Raw genomic sequence first — 24,429 nt, 5'->3', positions numbered from 1 at the left:
TTTTTTTCATCTTGGCTTTGCAGAACAACAGTGAAAGCTGGCTGGACTCAGGATATCTAATTAAGAAGATGGAAATAACAGACATGAAGGTTGTGGTTAAGTGTCCGAAAAGGTCTGTAGCCAAGTGTAAGAAAGGGCCTCTAGCCCAAACTTCACCACTGAAAAGGGCAGTAATTAATTAATTAATTAATTAATTAAATAAATAAACAAAGGCACAAAAAAGGTAAAAACACGTGGGAACAATGACAGGAAGGGTGAGTAGGTAAAAGGCTAAATTAGGAATTAACTAATGGATAATAGGTTATGTAGGAGAACCGTAGAGGTTAAAAGAAGCAGAGGGAGACCAAGACGGCGACAGTCAGACTCAGTCTTTAATGATTTCAAGATATGAGTTGTATGAACTTAACAAGACCACAACAGGGCTAGTTCCAAATAAGCAAATTGTGGAGGTGCAAAGTTAATTCACAGAGGCTTGAAGACCAAATGTTGAAAAACATAACAGTCAATAAATAAGATGCTTGTACATTTATTGCGTGCTTCTGAACAGAATCTGATTCAGACAGAAGCTTATGGTACCTCTAAATAATCAGACCAATGATCTGACATGAACCAGTTTGACTTGCGGAGCCACTCCTTAATGACAGTCCCTATGATAAACTTGTTAGACCAATGAGTATTGTCAATAGTGAGGACGTGTACAGACCAATAAGTAAAGAGGGCTTGAACAGCAACTGGTGGCATTATCTGAGCAATAACTACACCCAGGCGACTGGAGTGGGACAGTGATGATGATGATGATGATGATTATTTGAGCAAATAAGTAATGCACCAAAACAAGAGTGCGTTGTCCTCCATGCCCAGTACGGTACGCTCTCATGATGCTAGCTGGGGATTATATTGAAGTTTTACCATTATTATCATAGAACAAGCGATAAAGGAAATCAAAACTCTGAGATTTTTTTTTTTTTTTGCTATGGGCTTTACGTCGCACCGACACAGATAGGTCTTATGGCGACGATGGGATAGGAAAGGCCTAGGAGTTGGAAGGAAGCGGCCGTGGCCTTAATTAAGGTACAGCCGCAGCATTTGCCTGGTGTGAAAATGGGAAACCACAGAAAACCATTTTCAGGGCTGCCGATAATGGGATTCGAACCTACTATCTTCCGGATGCAAGCTCACAGCCGCGCGCCTCTACACGCACGGCCAACTCGCCCGGTAAACTCTGAGATTTGCTTATGATGATGTTATTCTTTCTGAGTCTGCAGAAGATCTGGAGAAATTGCTGACTGTATGGACACATTCTTGGTAAACAAGTTCAAGATGAAAATAAATAAATCCAAAACAAAGGTAATGGAGTACAGTCGAATGAAGTTTGGTGAAATAGGAAATATTAGATTAGGAAATGAAGTCTTAAAGGAAGTAGATGAATATTGTTACTTGGGCAGTAGAACAACTAAGGCTGCTCGTCCACTGGAAGCGACTACGCGCGTGCTAGCGCGACTGATCCCAAAGCGAAGATAGTAACGGAACCGCGTCCACTGCAAGCAACCTCGAGCAGTGATTATAGGCGACAGATCCCACTCGAATGGGATTTGCCGTGAGTAGTTGCCTGTACTCCACGTTTCCTGCAAGCATCCGGTTGTTTGTCATCATACGCAACATTATTTTTATCATTACTACATTTGTCATGGATGTAGATAATGTAAAGTTGATAAGTGTGATTTGTGAAAGAACGCCACTATGAAATATGAAAGATAATCGCTATCATTCTCGAGATATACAACACAAACTATGTTCGAAGGTTGCAGACGAAGTGGGTGTTGATAATGGTAAAAACTCTCATTAATTAATTAATTAATTTATTTATTTATTTATTTATATAATATGCCAGACTGAATAGCTCAGACGGTAGGGCGCTGGCCTTCTGTGCTCAACTTGACAGGTTCAATCCTGGCTCAGTCCTGTGATATTTCAAAGGTGCTCAAATACGTCAGCCTCATGTTGGTATATTTACTGGCATGTAAAAAAACTCGTGCAGGACAAAATTCCCGTACCTCAACATCTCCAAAAACCCTAAAAATGTGGTTAGCGGTACATAAAACAAATAACTTTTATTATTACATATATTATTTTTATAATTTCAATACAGGAACATATGCAGTTCCTGTTGTAATATAAAATAAAAAGTAAATGAGAAAAGCATATTTAAGTGGAAACAGCACCTAAGATACTGTAGTATGATTGAAAACAACATTTAGAGACTTTTCAAATTAGATTTAAAGGTTTTATATTTCTGTTCAACCCTTTTTACTTTTCTTCTTATGGATTATGTACTTTTCTCTCGTTTTTGTATGTTACACTGATAAATTAAATTGCATACTTAATTCAAGCTTTGATTCTTTAATAAATATAAATAATTATAAAAAATAAATATAAAATAAAATAACAAAAATAAAAATAAATAAATATCAACACTTTTTAATAACTATTCATATCACTTAACTTAGAGTCGCAGTTAAACGTTCCAGAGGTGTTACTGTCTCCCTGAAGTTTGACATTTTGGCTATTTTGGGGTCTACTGCATTTAAAATATAGTGAAACATTTCTGGACGTATCCGATAATAATCAAAGAACTTCTGGGGGTCTTTGTCCTGATCATTGTGCAGATGATGGAATTCTCCCATTGGCTTCCTTTTAGCTAGTATTGGGTTTATCCAGCACCGATGTCTTCTTTTGCGATATTTCCTCCGGCGCCTCGTCAGGTAGGGACTGTCCAGAATGTAAACTAAATCCTCATCATCCATCTCACAAAATATTTAATACATTTAATAACCTGACAACGTCTTCTATGGAAACACACACAGACCTGTACAGAGTACAGATGCCAACTGACAGCCGCGTGCGAAGTCGCCTGCAGTGGACGACCCCAGTCACGTGTAGTCGCTTCCAGTGGACGAGCAGCCTAACGATGGCAGAAGTAAGGAGGACATAAACTGCAGACTAGCACAAGCAAGCAAGGCCTTTCTTAAGAAGAGAAGAAATTTGCTGTTTGAACATTGATATAGGGATTAGAAAGATGTTTTTGAAGTCTTCTGTCTGGAGTATGGTATTGTATGGAAGTGAAACATGAACAATAATGAGCTCAGAAAGAAAGAGAATAGAAGCTTTTGAAATATGGTGTTACAGAAGAATGCTGAAGGTGAGATGGGTGGATCAAGTCACAAATGAAGAGATTCTAAATTGAATTGGTGACAGGAAAATGATTTGGCAAAATTTGACCAGAAGAAGAGACGGAATGATACGGCACATCATTAAGAAATCCAGGTCTTACTTATTTTTTATTTATTTATTCACGAAGCACAAAATACAGCTACACTGAGCAAATTTCACTTGCACGGTCAACAGACTATTTAACAAATGTAAACTTTCAAAATAAAATATAACAAACATAACAAAATATAACAAGATCAGGTACACAGCCTACTAATAACAACTGTCCAAATCGAAAACCATGAGAATGTCCATGTTCATAGCCAAGTCGTTGTGGGTCAAGATGACGGTATAATCCCTTCACATCAACTTGTCTTTAAGAGACTATTTACACTCCTCTCGAATATGCTTTTATTTGATGCTATATCAAGCTCTTGTCCCCTATTAATATTGTTGAAGAGTGTTGGGAGGCAGATTAGGAAAGATTGTTGAAGTATTGAGTGCTGAGTGTGGGGAATGTGGAGGAGGTCTTTGGTTCTGGTGGAGCGGGAAGGAACACGGAGAGAGAAGAGTGAGACTAGATGTTTCGAGCGGTAATGTCCATTTAACATCCCGTGGAGAAAACTCAGGTCAGCTACCTGTCGCCTGATGTGCAGTGGCGACATATTAATTGCCATTAATACCTGCTGCGTAGACAGATTTCTGAGCTTGGGGTTTCTGTTCCTTACAATTGCAGCAAAGAAGGACACTGCTCTGTCTAACTGCTTAGTATTGGAGGGGGCGGCTGTTGTCCAAATCGGAGAGCAGTAGTTTAAGAGAGGTTGAATGATCGTGAGGAAGAAGTGACGAAGAGCAATGGGGTCAGAAATTTCTGTGAAGCGATAGAGAATGCCTAGTAATTTCATAGCCTTGGTTGTATATGCTTCTATGTGGGTCTTAAATTGTAATTTTGTACTGAATATTACACCTAGGTCACGCTGTTGCATAACTACGGTGATGGGCTTATCGAGTAGGTAATATGATGTCAGTAGAGGAGATTTACATAGTGTTATGGTCATGTGGCTGCATTTTTGTGGATTGGGGATAAGTTTCCAAGTACGGCACCAGTTCGAGAGGGCATTAAGTGAGGACTGTAGCAGAGCTGCATCTGATGGATTCCTGATCTTCCTAAATATCTTGCAGTCGTCAGCAAAGAGTAGGGTACTCGCTGTCTCGTTGAGTTCGGACGGCAGATCGTCCATAAACAAAGAAACAGCAAGGGACCATGAGTACTGCCTTGTGGGACACCGGAGGTGACTGGTAACCATGAGGATGAAGTGCCTGATATTACCACTCTCTGCCAACAGTTATTTAGGAAGCCAGCAAGAAGGGTCAGAAGACTGCCATGTATATTAAATCGTTCGGAGAGTTTATGGAGCAACAGAGTATGGTCTACAGAATCAAAAGCTTTTGAAATGTCTACGTAGCAGATATCCAGCTGTGATTTAGCTGCAATGGCATGTGATGCAAAGCTATGCAGAGTGGCCAGGTTTGTTAGACAAGAGCCACCTGGTAGAAAACCATGCTGCTTGGTTGAGATATACGGCAAAGTGAATGTGAGGAGACACTGGTGTATAATTTTTTCAAAGATAAAGGATAGTGTGGGGAGAATAGAAATTGGTCGGTAAGATGAAACATTAAATTTGTTGCCTGATTTGAGAAGTGGAACAATATTTGCCTGTTTCCAGGTAATAGGAAAATAGCCTGCGGCAAAACATCTGTTTAATAATTTAGAGAGAGGGACGCAAAGAGTGCTGGCAGTATTTTTTAGGAAAAGAGGACCTATAATGTCGGCACCAGTAGCTTTGTTGGTACGAAGAGTTTGAAGAAGGTTATGAACTTCACTTGGTGTGGTAGTTATGCTTGATAGGGCTGTTTAGCTGTACCAACGGGAGGGAGTGGTTGATTTTGTAAGGGAGGGGAGAAATTGGAGAAAGAATACCTGTTGAACAGTTCATTGCGATCGGCGCTGTCTTCTGTTGCATCGTTGTGGTTCACCCTGACAGAAATCCGCTCCGTCCTTCTCTGTGTGTTGATGAGATTCCAGTAGCGCTTGGGATTACTGCGGACGTTTTCAGTGACAGTGTCTACGTGTGTTTTATAGTCTCTTCTGACTATAAACCTCGCGTGGCGGTGGATTTTAACGAAGGTATTGTGAGTGTGTGGGTTAGGGAAGTCTTTCCATAGGCGCCAAGCTCTCTTCTTATTAAATAGTATCAGTCTGGTCTCTTGTGATATCTAGTGTTGATATTTGCTGGTAGTAGCCCGTTGTGCAGGTACGAAGTTTTTAATTGCAGCTTGCAGCCAGTTGTACAGCAGGTCATGAGCCGATTCGATACCAGCTATTTCGAGCAGACTCCAGGGAAGGCATTCCAGGGCACGACACATTGCAGGCCAGTCGGCACGGCACCAGATGTAGGTAGGGCGATAAAATGTCCTGCTGTGAGGCTCTGTGGAGGGGTGGGGAAGGAGGAATGTAGCATCGAGAGACTGGTGGTCACACAGGAAAAGGTTTCTGCCTGGGGTTATTGTTTTAAGTTCTAATGAGGAGAGTATGAGGTCTAGGGTGTTGGGTCCACGGGTAGGCCATTAATAAAACTGTCTATAAAGTATGTGTCACAGTTGTTAGCTGACAGTCTGGTTAACTTTTGAGGGAAGTGTAGGCAGTAAAAACAGTGGGAGTAGACCAAGGTATGAATATGACAAACAGATTAGAGTAGATGTACAATGTACTAGTTATGTAGAAATGAAAAGGTTAGCACAAAATAGGGTGGCATGGAAGCTGCATCAAACCAGTCTATGGACTGATGACATTATTATTAATATTTATTATTATTTTACCAAAGCTTTTACAAATCAATTTGCTGTTTAAACTTTAGACTTTAGGCCTAATAAGTCGGTGGAGTTTTTAATGCATTCAACTTGCAATAGTTGGCTATAAGTAAGCCTACAGTTTATACAAATTCTAACAATTTAGTAGAATTTTCAGTATCTACAAATGCAGCAGTCATCACTTGTTTGTTCTCTCCAAACTGACTATGAATTAATATCCGTTCAAACTATCACGAAAGTAAAATATTATTAAATTAAATAACACGATTCGCCTGTAAACTTCAATTTAAGAAAGAAGTTAAAGAGAATACATGGTAATATCAATGGATAATTAAGGTACTTAACAGTTTTTGGATTGTTGACGATTGTTGCTACATGCACATGGTAGTTGTGTAAATGAATACAAATCAGCTGATTACTATATTCCGATAATTTGTAGTCTTAGTTCCCTGCATACTTTGTACTTTCCACCTTCGTTTATTCATTGAGTAAAAGTTAATAATCAAATTCCTATATCCCAATAATATTGCAGTTCAAGCCCCTGGCATAGTTTTGACAGAAATTATTGTAGACAACCCCTTATTTTTCAGCATTTAAAGACACTTTTATTCTCCGTCCCACGTAGTAGGGAAAATAATAGTAATCCACCAGCAGTAAAAATTCATATAACCACATTTCAGCTGAGAAGTGTAGTGTAGATACAGTATATTTAGATAGTACCTTATCTTTCCTGCTATATCGTGTGTTTCTATTAGAGCATAGTACTAATAATAACGTGTCTAAGCATTTACCTTTGTTTGCAATCTTTGAGTACAGTTGTTCTTGTAAATTTCAAACTTGCAATTTTCATTTCTGTTTGTGCTTAGTAGTGACATACGGTACCGGTATTGTAATTAGATTACATCTGAACGTAGTTTAAACTTATTGTAGTGTACTGTACAATAGTATAAGAGTAATATCTTATTAGAATTTAGTGAGCTTATTTTATTATTGTAAAATATTTGTGTAGTACCGGTATAATAGAGGTAATCAGATCAAAAATTAGATGTATGGCTTTTCAGGCATTTGCTCTATTAACCAGCATTTCGTCTTAGGTCTGACACTAGACTCGTCAGAGTGGGATGTGTCAGACCCTACCCACTGATGCTGGGGTGTATGCAGGTGAAATTCATCAGAAGCCATTTATGAGGCACAGTCTGATAACTGCATACGGGAGATAAAACTCCACAATGGAATTAATGCCCGCCTAGCAATTCCAAATGGAAATTCTAAATTCCCATGGAGGGAATTAGATATTTTTCCACCAATAGAGCATATAAAAAATCAGATCAAAAATTAGATGTATGGCTTTTCAGGCATTTCCATAATAGAGGTATCTGTAGAAACTCTCTTACTACAGTATATTTAGATAGTGCCGTATCTTGCCTGCTATATTCGTGTGTCATCTTTTATGTGTATCTATTAGAGCATAGTACTAATAATAATCTAAGCATTTAGCTTTGTTGGTAATCTTTGAGTACAATAGTTCTTGCAAATTTCATTTCTGTTTGTGCTTAGTAGTGACATACGGTACTGGAATTGAAATTAGGATACGTCTGAACGTAGTTTAAAAATTATTTTTTTCTAGTTGCTTTACGTCGCACCGACACAGATAGGTCTTATGGCAACGATGGGACAAGGAAGGGCTAGGAGTTGGAAGGAAGCGGCCGTGGCCTTCATTAAGGTACAGCCCCAGCATTTGCCTGGTGTGAAAATGGGAAACCACGGAAAACCATTTTCAGGGCTGCTGACAGTGGGGTTCGAACCTACTATCTCCCGAATACTGGATACTGCCCGCACTTAAGCGACTTCAGCTATCGAGCTCGGTAGTTTAAAAATTACTGTAGTGTACTGTATTGTAGTAAATGAGTAATATCCAATTAGAATTTAGTGTGCTTATTTTATTATTGTAAAATATTTGTGTAGTACTGGTGTAGTAGAGGTATTTGTAGAAACTCTTACTAAAATTCTGTTGTTGTAATTAGGATAGGCTTAATTGCAGTTTGGAATTGTGTAGTTCTTGTGTATTCCTTTCGGTATTCAGTAATTAACACCAGTTTTTATCCTGTTAGGCGTTGTAGGATAAAAATAGAGTACGACTAAGTAGTATTGTAGTGTAGTCATATATAAATTACCTTATTGTCGTGTGATCTTTGAGTAATATCCCAGACAACATATCCCTCCGTTCATTTTTATTTTTGCACATAAGTTATTTTATTTTTATTTTATTTTTATTTTTTTCCGTAAATAATGGCTAAGGAGTGCAGGTGTACGAACTGTGGGTGTGGTGAAGCATTGAGGAGTATGAGGGAGGAGTTGGAAAGTTTGAGGGAGATAATTAGGATTCTCACAGAAGACAGGACTCCCTTAAACAACATATAGGTTACAGTAGGTGTACAAGAGGGAGGGGAAGGAAAGGGGGGAGTTGTAGAAGATAGGCAGTCTAATGTTCTAAGGGGAAGGAGATGGCGGGCTAAGGGCTCTATTCAGGATCAGAATTCAGGACAGGTGTCTGTGCGAAATCGGTACGAGTCACTCCAGGTAGAACAACAGAGGGAAGATGAGGGACAGGGAACTGTTGCTGAGATGTGTGGAAGTAGGAGGAAGGGAAAAGGTAGGAAAGGGAAATGTAGAGTAGAGGATAGGAAAAGAAGGTGGAACAGGGTCATGGGAAGGAGAAAAGGGAGGAGGAAGTAGCTTCTGCAGCTATCAGGAAAGATAGGGCTGGCCAGGAGGAGAGGGGGGATCAAATGAGGTGGGTAGGGTTGAGGCTCCGGTCATGGGGGATTACATCATTAGACACGTAGGAAAAGTGTGTGGAGGAAAGGGAACCAGGGTAGAGTGTCATCCAGGAATTAGGTTGAAGCAGATGTTGAGGAAAGTAGAAGAGAGGGAGGAGGGGAAGGAGAAGGTGGTAGTGTTACACGTTGGTACCAACAACGTAAGGCAAGCTGATATAAGTACCAACATAGTTGGAGATGTGTGGGATCTGGTAAATGCAGCAAGGTTGAAGTTTAAGAAAGCGGAGATTGTTATCAGTGGAATACTGTGTAGGAGGGATACTGACTGGAGGGTGATTGGGGATTTAAATGAGACTATGGAGTGGGTATGTGGGAAACTGAGAGTGAAATTTCTAGATCCTAATGGGTGGGTAGGAGATAGGGATCTGCGCTCAGATGGCCTTCACTTAAACCACAGTGGTACGTATAAGTTAGGAAATTTGTTTGGAAGGGTAATAGGGAGGTACATTCAGGGAACAGGGAACTGGAAATCAAGTAGGGATGACATAAAAATGTTAGTGTTGAACTGTAGAAGTATTGTAAAGAAAGGAATAGAATTAAGTAATTTAATAGATATATGTTTACCAGATATTGTAATAGGAGTTGAATCATGGCTGAGAAATGATATAATAGATGCAGAAATTTTCTCACGGAACTGGAGTATGTATCGTAGAGATAGGATAGGAATGGTGGGAGGGGGAGTATTCATTCTGGTGAAAGACGAATTTGTAAGCTACGAAAAAGTTAAAGATGAGAAACATGAAATTCTAGGTGTAAGGCTCATTTCTAATGATAATAGGCAGCTTGATATATTTGGAGTGTACAGACCGAGAAAGGGTAGCGCTGACACGGATTCAGAATTATTTGATAAGACAGTCAGCTATGTGGGAAACGACATGGAAAGGAATGTGATTGTAGCGGAAGATCTTAATTTACCAGATGTCAATTGGGAAGGAAATGCGAACGATAGGAAGCATGACCAACGAATGGCAAATAAGTTAATATGGGAAGGACAGCTGATTCAGAAAGTGATGGAACCAACCAGAGGGAAAAATATCCTGGATGTGGTGCTGGTAAAACCAGAGGAGCTCTATAGAGTAATAGATGGTATTACTGATCACGAAGCTATTTTTGTCGTAGTTAAAAATAAATGTGATAGAAAGGAAGGTCTTAAAAATAGGACTATTAGGCAGTACCATGTGGCTGATAAAGCAGGCATGAGGCAGTTTCTAAAAGGTAACTATGATAGGTGATAGGTATTTTAAGGCAGAAACAGGTTCAAAGGACATTCCAGGAATAATTAATGAACAAGGGGAGTGCGTATGTGAGGATCTTCAAAAGGCAGAAGTATTCAGTCAGCAGTATGTAAAGATTGTTGGTTACAAGGATAATGTCCAGATAAAGGAGGAGACTAATGCTAAAGAAGTATTAAAATTTACATATGATAACAATGACATTTACAATAAGATACAAACGTTGAAACCTAGAAAAGCAGCTGGAAATGATAAGATTTCTGGGGATATACTAAAGACAATGGGTTGGGATATAGTATCATATCTGAAGTACTTATTTGATTATTGTTTGGTCGAAGGAGCTATGCCAGATGAATGGAGAGTTGCTTTAGTAGCCCCTGTGTATAAAGGAAAGGGTGATAGACATAAAGCTGAAAATGTCAGGCCAGTAAGTTTGATGTGCATTGTATGTAAGCTTTAGGAAAGCATTCTTTCTGATTATATTAGACATGTTTGTGAAATTAATAACTGGTTCGATAGAAAGCAGTTCGGTTTTAGGAAAGGTTATTCCACTGAAGCTCAAATTGTAGGATTCCAGCAAGATATAGCAGATATCTTGGATTCAGGAGGTCAAATGGACTGTATCACGACTGACCTGTCTAAAGCATTTGATAGGATGGATCATGGGAGACTACTGGCAAAAATGAGTGCAATTGGACTAGACAAAAGAGTGACTGAATGGGTTGCTATATTTCTAGAAAATAGATCTCAGAGAATTAGAGTAGGTGAAGCTTTATCTGACCCTGTAATAATTAAGAGGGGAATTCCTCAAGGCAGTATTGTTGGACCTTTATGTTTTCTTATACATATAAATGATCTGATTAAAGGAGTGGAATCAGCGGTAAGGCTTTTTGCGGATGATGTTATTCTGTATAGAGTAATAAATAAGTTACAAGATTGTGAGCAACTGCAACGTGACCTCGAAAATGTTGTGAGATGGACAGCAGGCAATGGTATGTTGATAAACGGGGTTAAAAGTCAGGTTGTGAGTTTCACAAATAGGAAAAGTCCTCTGTGTTTTAATTACTGCGTTGATGGAGTGAAAGTTCCTTTTGTGGATCATTGTAAGTATCTAGGTGTTAATATAAGGAAAGATCTTCATTGCAGTAATCACATAAATGAGATTGTAAATAAAGGGTACAGATTTCTGCACATGGTTATGAGGTTGTTTAGGGGTTGTAGTAAAGATGTAAAGGAGAGGGCATATAAGTCTCTGGTAAGACCCCAAGTAGAGTATGGTCCAGTGTATGGGACCTTCACCAGGATTACCTGATTCAAGAACTGGAAAAATCCAAAGAAAAGCAGCTTGATTTGTTCTGGGTGATTTCCGACAAAAGAGTAGCGTTACAAAAATGTTGCAAAGTTTGGGCTGGTAAGAATTGGCAGAAAGAAGACGAGCTGCTCGACTAAGTGGTATGTAATACCAATATAATGGTCCATTATTGGACATTATAAATTTTCCGGCTAACTCATTCATTGGTTGCCTGCGTTTCGCCCTCGTGTGCTAAGTTAGGCTCGTCAGTTGGGACTTAGCACACCACCCAAGACGCAAGGCTAGTGCATACCGAGGAGGCCACTGCATAGGCTACTTGAAGCCACCAGCAGTGCCAATGCACTATGAGAGCTATGTCTCATTTCTAAAAATTGATGCCTGCCTGGCCATCAGATGATACAGATGTTGATTCCCATAGAGAACTTAAAATATTTGTCCTGAATGAGTAAATTTATAATACCAATATAATGGTCCATTATTGGACATTATAAATTTTCCGGCTAACTCATTCATTGGTTGCCTGCGTTTCGCCCTCGTGTGCTAAGTTAGGCTCGTCAGTTGGGACTTAGCACACCACCCAAGACGCAAGGCTAGTGCATACCGAGGAGGCCACTGCATAGGCTACTTGAAGCCACCAGCAGTGCCAATGCACTATGAGAGCTATGTCTCATTTCTAAAAATTGATGCCTGCCTGGCCATCAGATGATACAGATGTTGATTCCCATAGAGAACTTAAAATATTTGTCCTGAATGAGTAAATTTATAATACCAATATAATGGTCCATTATTGGACATTATAAATTTTCCGGCTAACTCATTCATTGGTTGCCTGCGTTTCGCCCTCGTGTGCTAAGTTAGGCTCGTCAGTTGGGACTTAGCACACCACCCAAGACGCAAGGCTAGTGCATACCGAGGAGGCCACTGCATAGGCTACTTGAAGCCACCAGCAGTGCCAATGCACTATGAGAGCTATGTCTCATTTCTAAAAATTGATGCCTGCCTGGCCATCAGATGATACAGATGTTGATTCCCATAGAGAACTTAAAATATTTGTCCTGAATGAGTAAATTTATAATACCAATATAATGGTCCATTATTGGACATTATAAATTTTCCGGCTAACTCATTCATTGGTTGCCTGCGTTTCGCCCTCGTGTGCTAAGTTAGGCTCGTCAGTTGGGACTTAGCACACCACCCAAGACGCAAGGCTAGTGCATACCGAGGAGGCCACTGCATAGGCTACTTGAAGCCACCAGCAGTGCCAATGCACTATGAGAGCTATGTCTCATTTCTAAAAATTGATGCCTGCCTGGCCATCAGATGATACAGATGTTGATTCCCATAGAGAACTTAAAATATTTGTCCTGAATGAGTAAATTTATAATACCAATATAATGGTCCATTATTGGACATTATAAATTTTCCGGCTAACTCATTCATTGGTTGCCTGCGTTTCGCCCTCGTGTGCTAAGTTAGGCTCGTCAGTTGGGACTTAGCACACCACCCAAGACGCAAGGCTAGTGCATACCGAGGAGGCCACTGCATAGGCTACTTGAAGCCACCAGCAGTGCCAATGCACTATGAGAGCTATGTCTCATTTCTAAAAATTGATGCCTGCCTGGCCATCAGATGATACAGATGTTGATTCCCATAGAGAACTTAAAATATTTGTCCTGAATGAGTAAATTTATAATACCAATATAATGGTCCATTATTGGACATTATAAATTTTCCGGCTAACTCATTCATTGGTTGCCTGCGTTTCGCCCTCGTGTGCTAAGTTAGGCTCGTCAGTTGGGACTTAGCACACCACCCAAGACGCAAGGCTAGTGCATACCGAGGAGGCCACTGCATAGGCTACTTGAAGCCACCAGCAGTGCCAATGCACTATGAGAGCTATGTCTCATTTCTAAAAATTGATGCCTGCCTGGCCATCAGATGATACAGATGTTGATTCCCATAGAGAACTTAAAATATTTGTCCTGAATGAGTAAATTTATAATACCAATATAATGGTCCATTATTGGACATTATAAATTTTCCGGCTAACTCATTCATTGGTTGCCTGCGTTTCGCCCTCGTGTGCTAAGTTAGGCTCGTCAGTTGGGACTTAGCACACCACCCAAGACGCAAGGCTAGTGCATACCGAGGAGGCCACTGCATAGGCTACTTGAAGCCACCAGCAGTGCCAATGCACTATGAGAGCTATGTCTCATTTCTAAAAATTGATGCCTGCCTGGCCATCAGATGATACAGATGTTGATTCCCATAGAGAACTTAAAATATTTGTCCTGAATGAGTAAATTTATAATACCAATATAATGGTCCATTATTGGACATTATAAATTTTCGGCTAACTCATTCATTGGTTGCCTGCGTTTCGCCCTCGTGTGCTAAGTTAGGCTCGTCAGTTGGGACTTAGCACACCACCCAAGACGCAAGGCTAGTGCATACCGAGGAGGCCACTGCATAGGCTACTTGAAGCCACCAGCAGTGCCAATGCACTATGAGAGCTATGTCTCATTTCTAAAAATTGATGCCTGCCTGGCCATCAGATGATACAGATGTTGATTCCCATAGAGAACTTAAAATATTTGTCCTGAATGAGTAAATTTATAATACCAATATAATGGTCCATTATTGGACATTATAAATTTTCCGGCTAACTCATTCATTGGTTGCCTGCGTTTCGCCCTCGTGTGCTAAGTTAGGCTCGTCAGTTGGGACTTAGCACACCACCCAAGACGCAAGGCTAGTGCATACCGAGGAGGCCACTGCATAGGCTACTTGAAGCCACCAGCAGTGCCAATGCACTATGAGAGCTATGTCTCATTTCTAAAAATTGATGCCTGCCTGGCCATCAGATGATACAGATGTTGATTCCCATAGAGAACTTAAAATATTTGTCCTGAATGAGTAAATTTATAATACCAATATAATGGTCCATTATTGGACATTATAAATTTTCCGGCTAACTCATTCATTGGTTGCCTGCGTTTCGCCCTCGTGTGCTAAGTTAGGCTCGTCAGTTGGGACTTAGCACACCACCCAAGACGCAAGGCTAGTGCATACCGAGGAGGCCACTGCATAGGCTACTTGAAGCCACCAGCAGTGCCAATGCACTATGAGAGCTATGTCTCATTTCTAAAAATTGATGCCTGCCTGGCCATCAGATGATACAGATGTTGATTCCCATAGAGAACTTAAAATATTTGTCCTGAATGAGTAAATTTATAATACCAATATAATGGTCCATTATTGGACATTATAAATTTTCCGGCTAACTCATTCATTGGTTGCCTGCGTTTCGCCCTCGTGTGCTAAGTTAGGCTTGTCAGTTGGGACTTAGCACACCACCCAAGACGCAAGGCTAGTGCATACCGAGGAGGCCACTGCATAGGCTACTTGAAGCCACCAGCAGTGCCAATGCACTATGAGAGCTATGTCTCATTTCTAAAAATTGATGCCTGCCTGGCCATCAGATGATACAGATGTTGATTCCCATAGAGAACTTAAAATATTCATTCAGGACAAATATTTTAAGTTCTCTATGGGAATCAACATCTGTATCATCTGATGGCCAGGCAGGCATCAATTTTTAGAAATGAGACATAGCTCTCATAGTGCATTGGCACTGCTGGTGGCTTCAAGTAGCCTATGCAGTGGCCTCCTCGGTATGCACTAGCCTTGCGTCTTGGGTGGTGTGCTAAGTCCCAACTGACGAGCCTAACTTAGCACACGAGGGCGAAACGCAGGCAACCAATGAATGAGTTAGCCGGAAAATTTATAATGTCCAATAATGGACCATTATATTGGTATTATAAATTTACTCATTCAGGACAAATATTTTAAGTTCTCTATGGGAATCAACATCTGTATCATCTGATGGCCAGGCAGGCATCAATTTTTAGAAATGAGACATAGCTCTCATAGTGCATTGGCACTGCTGGTGGCTTCAAGTAGCCTATGCAGTGGCCTCCTCGGTATGCACTAGCCTTGCGTCTTGGGTGGTGTGCTAAGTCCCAACTGACGAGCCTAACTTAGCACACGAGGGCGAAACGCAGGCAACCAATGAATGAGTTAGCCGGAAAATTTATAATGTCCAATAATGGACCATTATATTGGTATTATAAATTTACTCATTCAGGACAAATATTTTAAGTTCTCTATGGGAATCAACATCTGTATCATCTGATGGCCAGGCAGGCATCAATTTTTAGAAATGAGACATAGCTCTCATAGTGCATTGGCACTGCTGGTGGCTTCAAGTAGCCTATGCAGTGGCCTCCTCGGTATGCACTAGCCTTGCGTCTTGGGTGGTGTGCTAAGTCCCAACTGACGAGCCTAACTTAGCACACGAGGGCGAAACGCAGGCAACCAATGAATGAGTTAGCCGGAAAATTTATAATGTCCAATAATGGACCATTATATTGGTATTATAAATTTACTCATTCAGGACAAATATTTTAAGTTCTCTATGGGAATCAACATCTGTATCATCTGATGGCCAGGCAGGCATCAATTTTTAGAAATGAGACATAGCTCTCATAGTGCATTGGCACTGCTGGTGGCTTCAAGTAGCCTATGCAGTGGCCTCCTCGGTATGCACTAGCCTTGCGTCTTGGGTGGTGTGCTAAGTCCCAACTGACGAGCCTAACTTAGCACACGAGGGCGAAACGCAGGCAACCAATGAATGAGTTAGCCGGAAAATTTATAATGTCCAATAATGGACCATTATATTGGTATTATAAATTTACTCATTCAGGACAAATATTTTAAGTTCTCTATGGGAATCAACATCTGTATCATCTGATGGCCAGACAGGCATCAATTTTTAGAAATGAGACATAGCTCTCATAGTGCATTGGCACTGCTGGTGGCTTCAAGTAGCCTATGCAGTGGCCTCCTCGGTATGCACTAGCCTTGCGTCTTGGGTGGTGTGCTAAGTCCCAACTGACGAGCCTAACTTAGCACACGAGGGCGAAACGCAGGCAACCAATAAATGAGTTAGCCGGAAAATTTATAATGTCCAATAATGGACCATTATATTGGTATTATAAATTTACTCATTCAGGACAAATATTTTAAGTTCTCTATGGGAATCAACATCTGTATCATCTGATGGCCAGGCAGGCATCAATTTTTAGAAATGAGACATAGCTCTCATAGTGCATTGGCACTGCTGGTGGCTTCAAGTAGCCTATGCAGTGGCCTCCTCGGTATGCACTAGCCTTGCGTCTTGGGTGGTGTGCTAAGTCCCAACTGACGAGCCTAACTTAGCACACGAGGGCGAAACGCAGGCAACCAATGAATGAGTTAGCCGGAAAATTTATAATGTCCAATAATGGACCATTATATTGGTATTATAAATTTACTCATTCAGGACAAATATTTTAAGTTCTCTATGGGAATCAACATCTGTATCATCTGATGGCCAGGCAGGCATCAATTTTTAGAAATGAGACATAGCTCTCATAGTGCATTGGCACTGCTGGTGGCTTCAAGTAGCCTATGCAGTGGCCTCCTCGGTATGCACTAGCCTTGCGTCTTGGGTGGTGTGCTAAGTCCCAACTGACGAGCCTAACTTAGCACACGAGGGCGAAACGCAGGCAACCAATGAATGAGTTAGCCGGAAAATTTATAATGTCCAATAATGGACCATTATATTGGTATTATAAATTTACTCATTCAGGACAAATATTTTAAGTTCTCTATGGGAATCAACATCTGTATCATCTGATGGCCAGGCAGGCATCAATTTTTAGAAATGAGACATAGCTCTCATAGTGCATTGGCACTGCTGGTGGCTTCAAGTAGCCTATGCAGTGGCCTCCTCGGTATGCACTAGCCTTGCGTCTTGGGTGGTGTGCTAAGTCCCAACTGACGAGCCTAACTTAGCACACGAGGGCGAAACGCAGGCAACCAATGAATGAGTTAGCCGGAAAATTTATAATGTCCAATAATGGACCATTATATTGGTATTATAAATTTACTCATTCAGGACAAATATTTTAAGTTCTCTATGGGAATCAACATCTGTATCATCTGATGGCCAGGCAGGCATCAATTTTTAGAAATGAGACATAGCTCTCATAGTGCATTGGCACTGCTGGTGGCTTCAAGTAGCCTATGCAGTGGCCTCCTCGGTATGCACTAGCCTTGCGTCTTGGGTGGTGTGCTAAGTCCCAACTGACGAGCCTAACTTAGCACACGAGGGCGAAACGCAGGCAACCAATGAATGAGTTAGCCGGAAAATTTATAATGTCCAATAATGGACCATTATATTGGTATTATAAATTTACTCATTCAGGACAAATATTTTAAGTTCTCTATGGGAATCAACATCTGTATCATCTGATGGCCAGGCAGGCATCAATTTTTAGAAATGAGACATAGCTCTCATAGTGCATTGGCACTGCTGGTGGCTTCAAGTAGCCTATGCAGTGGCCTCCTCGGTATGCACTAGCCTTGCGTCTTGGGTGGTGTGCTAAGTCCCAACTGACGAGCCTAACTTAGCACACGAGGGCGAAACGCAGGCAACCAATGAATGAGTTAGCCGGAAAATTTATAATGTCCAATAATGGACCATTATATTGGTATTATAAATTTACTCATTCAGGACAAATATTTTAAGTTCTCTATGGGAATCAACATCTGTATCATCTGATGGCCAGGCAGGCATCAATTTTTAGAAATGAGACATAGCTCTCATAGTGCATTGGCACTGCTGGTGGCTTCAAGTAGCCTATGCAGTGGCCTCCTCGGTATGCACTAGCCTTGCGTCTTGGGTGGTGTGCTAAGTCCCAACTGACGAGCCTAACTTAGCACACGAGGGCGAAACGCAGGCAACCAATGAATGAGTTAGCCGGAAAATTTATAATGTCCAATAATGGACCATTATATTGGTATTATAAATTTACTCATTCAGGACAAATATTTTAAGTTCTCTATGGGAATCAACATCTGTATCATCTGATGGCCAGGCAGGCATCAATTTTTAGAAATGAGACATAGCTCTCATAGTGCATTGGCACTGCTGGTGGCTTCAAGTAGCCTATGCAGTGGCCTCCTCGGTATGCACTAGCCTTGCGTCTTGGGTGGTGTGCTAAGTCCCAACTGACGAGCCTAACTTAGCACACGAGGGCGAAACGCAGGCAACCAATGAATGAGTTAGCCGGAAAATTTATAATGTCCAATAATGGACCATTATATTGGTATTATAAATTTACTCATTCAGGACAAATATTTTAAGTTCTCTATGGGAATCAACATCTGTATCATCTGATGGCCAGGCAGGCATCAATTTTTAGAAATGAGACATAGCTCTCATAGTGCATTGGCACTGCTGGTGGCTTCAAGTAGCCTATGCAGTGGCCTCCTCGGTATGCACTAGCCTTGCGTCTTGGGTGGTGTGCTAAGTCCCAACTGACGAGCCTAACTTAGCACACGAGGGCGAAACGCAGGCAACCAATGAATGAGTTAGCCGGAAAATTTATAATGTCCAATAATGGACCATTATATTGGTATTATAAATTTACTCATTCAGGACAAATATTTTAAGTTCTCTATGGGAATCAACATCTGTATCATAAGTGGTATGTGATTGGAATAATAACAATACGTTAATTTATTAATTTGACCACCTAATCAATACAATAAGGTCTTTGTTGATTTACATTGACATGTTAACTAAAATGGTACATGTTTCGCCTTGTAATAGGCATCATCAGCCATTGCCTTAACCTTGAAATAAAATCAGGCACCTGATTTACATATACATGAAATAAAACAAATTTTTAAAAAGCCTTGGAGAGACTTGAACTAAAATTAACATATGGTAAAAGACTTGTAATAATGTTGGTTTTAAAGATATTACAATGTGTGAGGAAATATACAATTGGTGAAAGTATTTTTTTAATATTGACATTAAAAGGCTTCTATTATAATTAAAATGAACAAAGCAACAGTCTGTTATGAATAAGTGATAAGACTGCTATAAAATTATGTTTACCGAGCTCGATAGCTGCAGTCGCTTAAGTGCAGCCAGTATCCAGTATTCGGGAGATAGTAGGTTCGAATCCCACTGTCGGCAGCCCTGAAATGGTTTTCCGTGGTTTCCCATTTTCACACCAGGCAAATGCTGGGGCTGTACCTTCATTGAGGCCACGGCCGCTTCCTTCCCACTCCTAGCCCTGTCCTGTCCCGTCATCGCCATAAGACCTATCTGTGTCGGTGCTACGTAAAACAACTAGCAAAAAAAAAAAAAAATGTTGGCCGACCACCGGTTACAACGAAAATGACGATCAAAATCGTATTTAATCAAAAGTAATGTTGAATAAAATAATGTTGAAGGATGGTCAAGTGACCTGTAATTATTTGATTACATGAGATAAGAGTTGAATGTCAATGGCATATGGTGAAGTTGTGGTTCACTTTGATCAAAAAACAAAGTTGTAGTTGAAGGTTGAAGAACGATGTTTAAATTAGACCTCTATGGACCATCTCAATTTGATGCAATGCTAAAATGTTGTTAAGAATATAGGTTTATTGACATTCTAGTCAATAACGTTTAGTTTATAACGTAACAAATTACCCTCACCATCGTCAAATGATTCGTCACACTGCCGTTTCGACTAGAATGTCAATAAAGCTATATTCTTAACAACATTTTAGCATTGCATCAAATTGAGATGGTCCATAGAGGTCTAATTTAAACATCATTCTTCAGCCTTCAACTACAACTTCGTTTTTTGATCAAAGTGAACCACAACTTCACCATATGCCATTGACTTTCGACTCTTATCTCATGTAATCAAATAATTACAGGTCACTTGACTATCCTTCCTTCAACATTATTTTTTGATTAAATACGATTTTGATTGTCATTTTTGTTGTAACCGCTGGTTGGCCAGCATAATTTTATAGCAATCTTATCACTTATTCATAACAGATTGTTGCTTTGTTCATTTTAATTATAATAAATGTTTTACTGTGCACAAATGTGCATGGAAAAAAAATTCTTATGAGCAGTCGTCTGTACAGAATTTTGTTAAGGATTCTATTCTCAGTTTACACTTAAGTACGTGATAGCGTTCACAAAGTTCGCCGCATCTTTTGCACCTGCAGTCCGGACTTGGCTCATGAAAGCTCGCTTTAATACACAGGCATTGGTGAAACCCATGGACTGAGAGTCTGGTCACAACGTGTCTCAACTCATAGCCTCCCCGAGTCCAGTTGCAGTTGATCATTGCATCACACTGATAAAAGTCCCACCATATGCTGTCTCTCTTTTGTTGAAGCTCTTGTAGGAGTTCCTTATATGCTGGGGTGGCCGGGAGCTGTAGTTTCAAACGCAGCTCTTCCACAAAGAATAATTCCCTCGACAGTTGGTATACGAGGCGTGATGGAGTGTACTTTGATAGGCAAAGTACTTTCTTTAAATATAATGCTTTCACGTTCTCTATACTATGTAGTTGCCTCTTTCCAAGATATATCCATATATTTTCTAATCCATAGGTGGCTACAGGACTAACCTTAAGATGAAATAACCCGATGGCACATGAAAGTGAGAGATGGCTCAAAGATCTGATGTCAATAGAAGCCTTTTAATGTCAATATTACAAATACTTTCACCAACTGTATATTTCCTCACTCACTGTAATATCCTTAAAACCAACATTATTAAAAGTCTTTTACCATATGTTAATTTTAGTTCTAGTCTCTCCAAGGCTTTTTTAAAAATTGGTTTTATTTCATGTATATGTAAATCAGGTGCCCAATTTTATTTCAAGGTTAAGGCAATGGTTGATGATGCCTATTACAAGGAGAAACATGTACCATTTTAGTTAACATGCCAATGTAAATCAACAAAGACAAGATTTATTGTATTGATTAGGTGGTCAAATTAATAAATTAACTTATTGTTATTATTCCAATCAAATATGAATACGGATCAAAAATTATATTTATTACATGTAATAGCCTAAGTGGTATGTTTCGAGCTGTCAGCGGAGAGATGGCGTGGAATGATGATTAAGTAGACGAATAACTTTGAGTGGCGTTTATAAAAGTAGGAAAGATCACAATATGAAGATAAAGTTGGAATTCTTAAGGACAAACTGGGGCAAATATTCATTTATAGGAAGGGGAGTTAGGGATTGGAATAACTTACCAAGGGAATGTTCAATAAGTTTCCAATTTCTTTGAAATCATTTAGGAAAAGGCTAGGAAAACAACAGATAGGGAATCTGCCACCTGGGCATCTGCCCTAAATGCAGATCAGTATTGATTGATTGATGCCTTGTGTTTCTTGCAGGTCATCTATTTTGTTAGAATCAGATTAGTGTCGGGTGTATAATACATAATAGTAGTATTATAATACAAAAAAACCACGGCACTTAACGCCCTTGAAAGGGCCTTGACCTGCCCAGTGACCGCTGCTCATTCCGAAGGCCTGCAGATTACGAGGGGTCGTGTGGTCAGCACGACGCATCCACTCGGCCATTATTCTGGGCTTTCGAGACTGGGGCCTCCATCTCACCGTCAGATAGCTCCTCAATTCTAATCACATAGGCTGCGTGGACCTCGAACCAGCCCTCAGGTCTAGAGAAAAATCCCTGACCTGGGTGGGAATCGAACCCGGGGCCTCCGGGCGAGACGGAGGCACGCTGCCCCTACACCACTGGACAATATTTCCTGATAAATTTGAGTCAGGTCCCAAAGAAGGAAACTACACCAGCTCCACAGGCCACTGTTGATTCTCAACAGCTCCACCATCAGCGATCACAGGTGGCTAGGCAAAACTGAAGAGGCATACTAGGTGTAGGAGTGAGAGTTTCCCATTTCTTTCCTCACCAAACCAGTATTAATAGTTACTATTAGATATATATCTACCAAGCCCACTGAAATGCATACATGAGCGAGATTTTCACACCATTCATAACAAGGACTGGCTGCATAAGGAATGGCATTACCAGCATTGCTCATACCTGTCACATTCATATCATCTAAGCCAAAGATAAGACTGAGACAGGTCAATGAAAGTATAGTAACAGGCCTTAACATAAGACATATTGCACTGTAAACTCTAGATCTAACCAGCAAAGGCACAAATGTGTGGTATACACTGTAATAAATATTAAAAATTTACGTTCTGGTCTATGAACTAACCCCCTTCCCCTCGGTTTCCTTTTTCCAATTAGGAATGCTCATACTTTTCCACAAAGGAAATTCTCGACATTACTGGACCAGCCGGATTCTAAAAATTCATATATTTATTAAATGTATGACTTTTATTAGGAGGGCATAAATCAGAAGAGCTATGTCAAATAACTGAAATGATATAACAAAATTAAAAAAAAAAAACATATTCGCCTTACATACCAGACGTTACTATTCGCAAACTTGACTTTAACATTCACCCTATGAGCTATTTGTGATTAACATCAAACAACGAAACTAACCTCCCTGGAACACGCACGTAATATGTCGGCTCCTTCCCATACTTCTGCATAAAAAATGTACGTAGGTCGACCACACGGGCATACTCATCATCGTTCTTCGTAATTTCTAACACTGGTGGGCTGTCGTTTTCAACCTGCATAGTAAACAGAAAGGTAGCAGCACTTCAATTCACCACTCCAAACCCAACTGCTAATTTATAGCCGGTTATTGCATTGCCGCGTCAGCAGCATTATCAATAAAGATAAGGTTAAGTATTTTGTGTTTCTTATCGCCGGTTGTTTGATCAACATACACCTAAACACTTCTCTTCACCCACTTGTAAAAGAGAATACCGTACGATTGCTTCAATTAATATACATCTCTATAAATTAATCACGACAATCCGAGTTTTATTTTCCCACTGCTTTCCTAAAACCCCATTTTCGATTTGTTTACGTCTGTCTTTCTTTGTGTCAAACGAATTTCCGTGGCCGTGGCACATGGTCCGAACGCCGAGCAGTCCATTCCTCCATCCGAAGCATCCAAAGAAGATAACAAGATATGTTAATTCATCTTTCTCCGCATTACGCTCGGTTCGTTTAACAGTATTTCTTTACATATTCTTAGATGCCACACATTCAATAAAAAACATGTAAAAAACTCTATGTAGCCAACTGTTGAAATAAGACACCGTTACCGTGTTCTGTTATTAACTTTGGATACGAAATGCTTGATGTTAAAGTACTGTAAATGAAAACCGAACTGCTCATTTACACCCCAACTCATCATTAACCAGAATAATTTAGTACAGCCACATGCGGTACTTAAATCTAAGGTGTTAAGAGGGCGCTCGATGATCACTTGATCGTCGCCGTAAGACCTATCTGTGTCGGTGCGACGTAAAACAACTAGCAATTGAAAAAAAAAAAAAAATGATCACTTGAAGTGAAATCTTGAAATCACGGCTTGTCAAATAAGTGATTAGTTTCTCCAGCTGTCTCTAGATGATGCTGATTGCGCACAGAAAGATTCTAATTTGAGTTCCAACATGCTGCACTTATCACTAGTAAAGTAGAACTGAGCTGTGCTGTGCTTTTTCTTCTTCTTTTTTTTTTTTTTGCTTTACATCGCACCGACACAGAAAGGTCTTGTGGCGACGAATGGGAAGGAAGCGGCCGTGGCCTTAATTAAGGTACAGCCCCAGAATTTGCCTGGCCTCCAGGCTGCCGACAGTGGGGTTCGAACCCACTATCTCCCGGATGCGTACTCACAGCTGCGCGCTCCTAACCGCAAGGCCAACTCGCCCGGGCGCTGTGATGTCTAATATCTTGGAACTTGAAAATAGGTATGAAATGAAAATTAGCTTTTACAAGACTAAAGTGATGTCGGCAGGGAAGAAACCTAAGAGAATTGAATGTCAGATTGGGAATACAAAACTGGAACAGATAGATAATTTCTGTTTCTAAATTGAGGAAAATATTCGTTTATAGAAAGGGGAGTTGCGGAAAGGAATAGCTTTCCA

At 40.3% G+C, this 24,429-nt stretch overlaps 1 protein-coding gene across 3 annotated transcripts in view; it reads right to left on the bottom strand.

Annotated features, from left to right (window-relative positions):
* Nucleotides 1-23,423, bottom strand: part of Galk (N-acetylgalactosamine kinase) — an 81,390-nt gene extending 57,967 nt beyond the window's left edge. The window contains exons 1-2 of one of the 3 annotated variants that reach the window (XM_068229214.1): nucleotides 23,221-23,423; nucleotides 22,928-23,061 (exon numbers count right to left, since the gene is read on the bottom strand). In XM_068229214.1, coding sequence (XP_068085315.1) covers nucleotides 22,928-22,977 — 50 coding nt within the window. In that variant the 5' untranslated portion in view covers nucleotides 22,978-23,061; nucleotides 23,221-23,423. The other 2 variants (XM_068229213.1, XM_068229212.1) reach the window with 2 other exon arrangements.
* Between the last annotated feature and the right edge of the window lie 1,006 nt (nucleotides 23,424-24,429).

Source organism: Anabrus simplex, chromosome 9, assembly GCF_040414725.1.
Source record: "Anabrus simplex isolate iqAnaSimp1 chromosome 9, ASM4041472v1, whole genome shotgun sequence".
In the NCBI taxonomy this organism is placed as follows: domain Eukaryota; kingdom Metazoa; phylum Arthropoda; class Insecta; order Orthoptera; family Tettigoniidae; genus Anabrus; species Anabrus simplex.
Note: the sequence above shows the minus strand (reverse complement) of the source record. Positions and strands in the feature narration are given on the sequence as shown.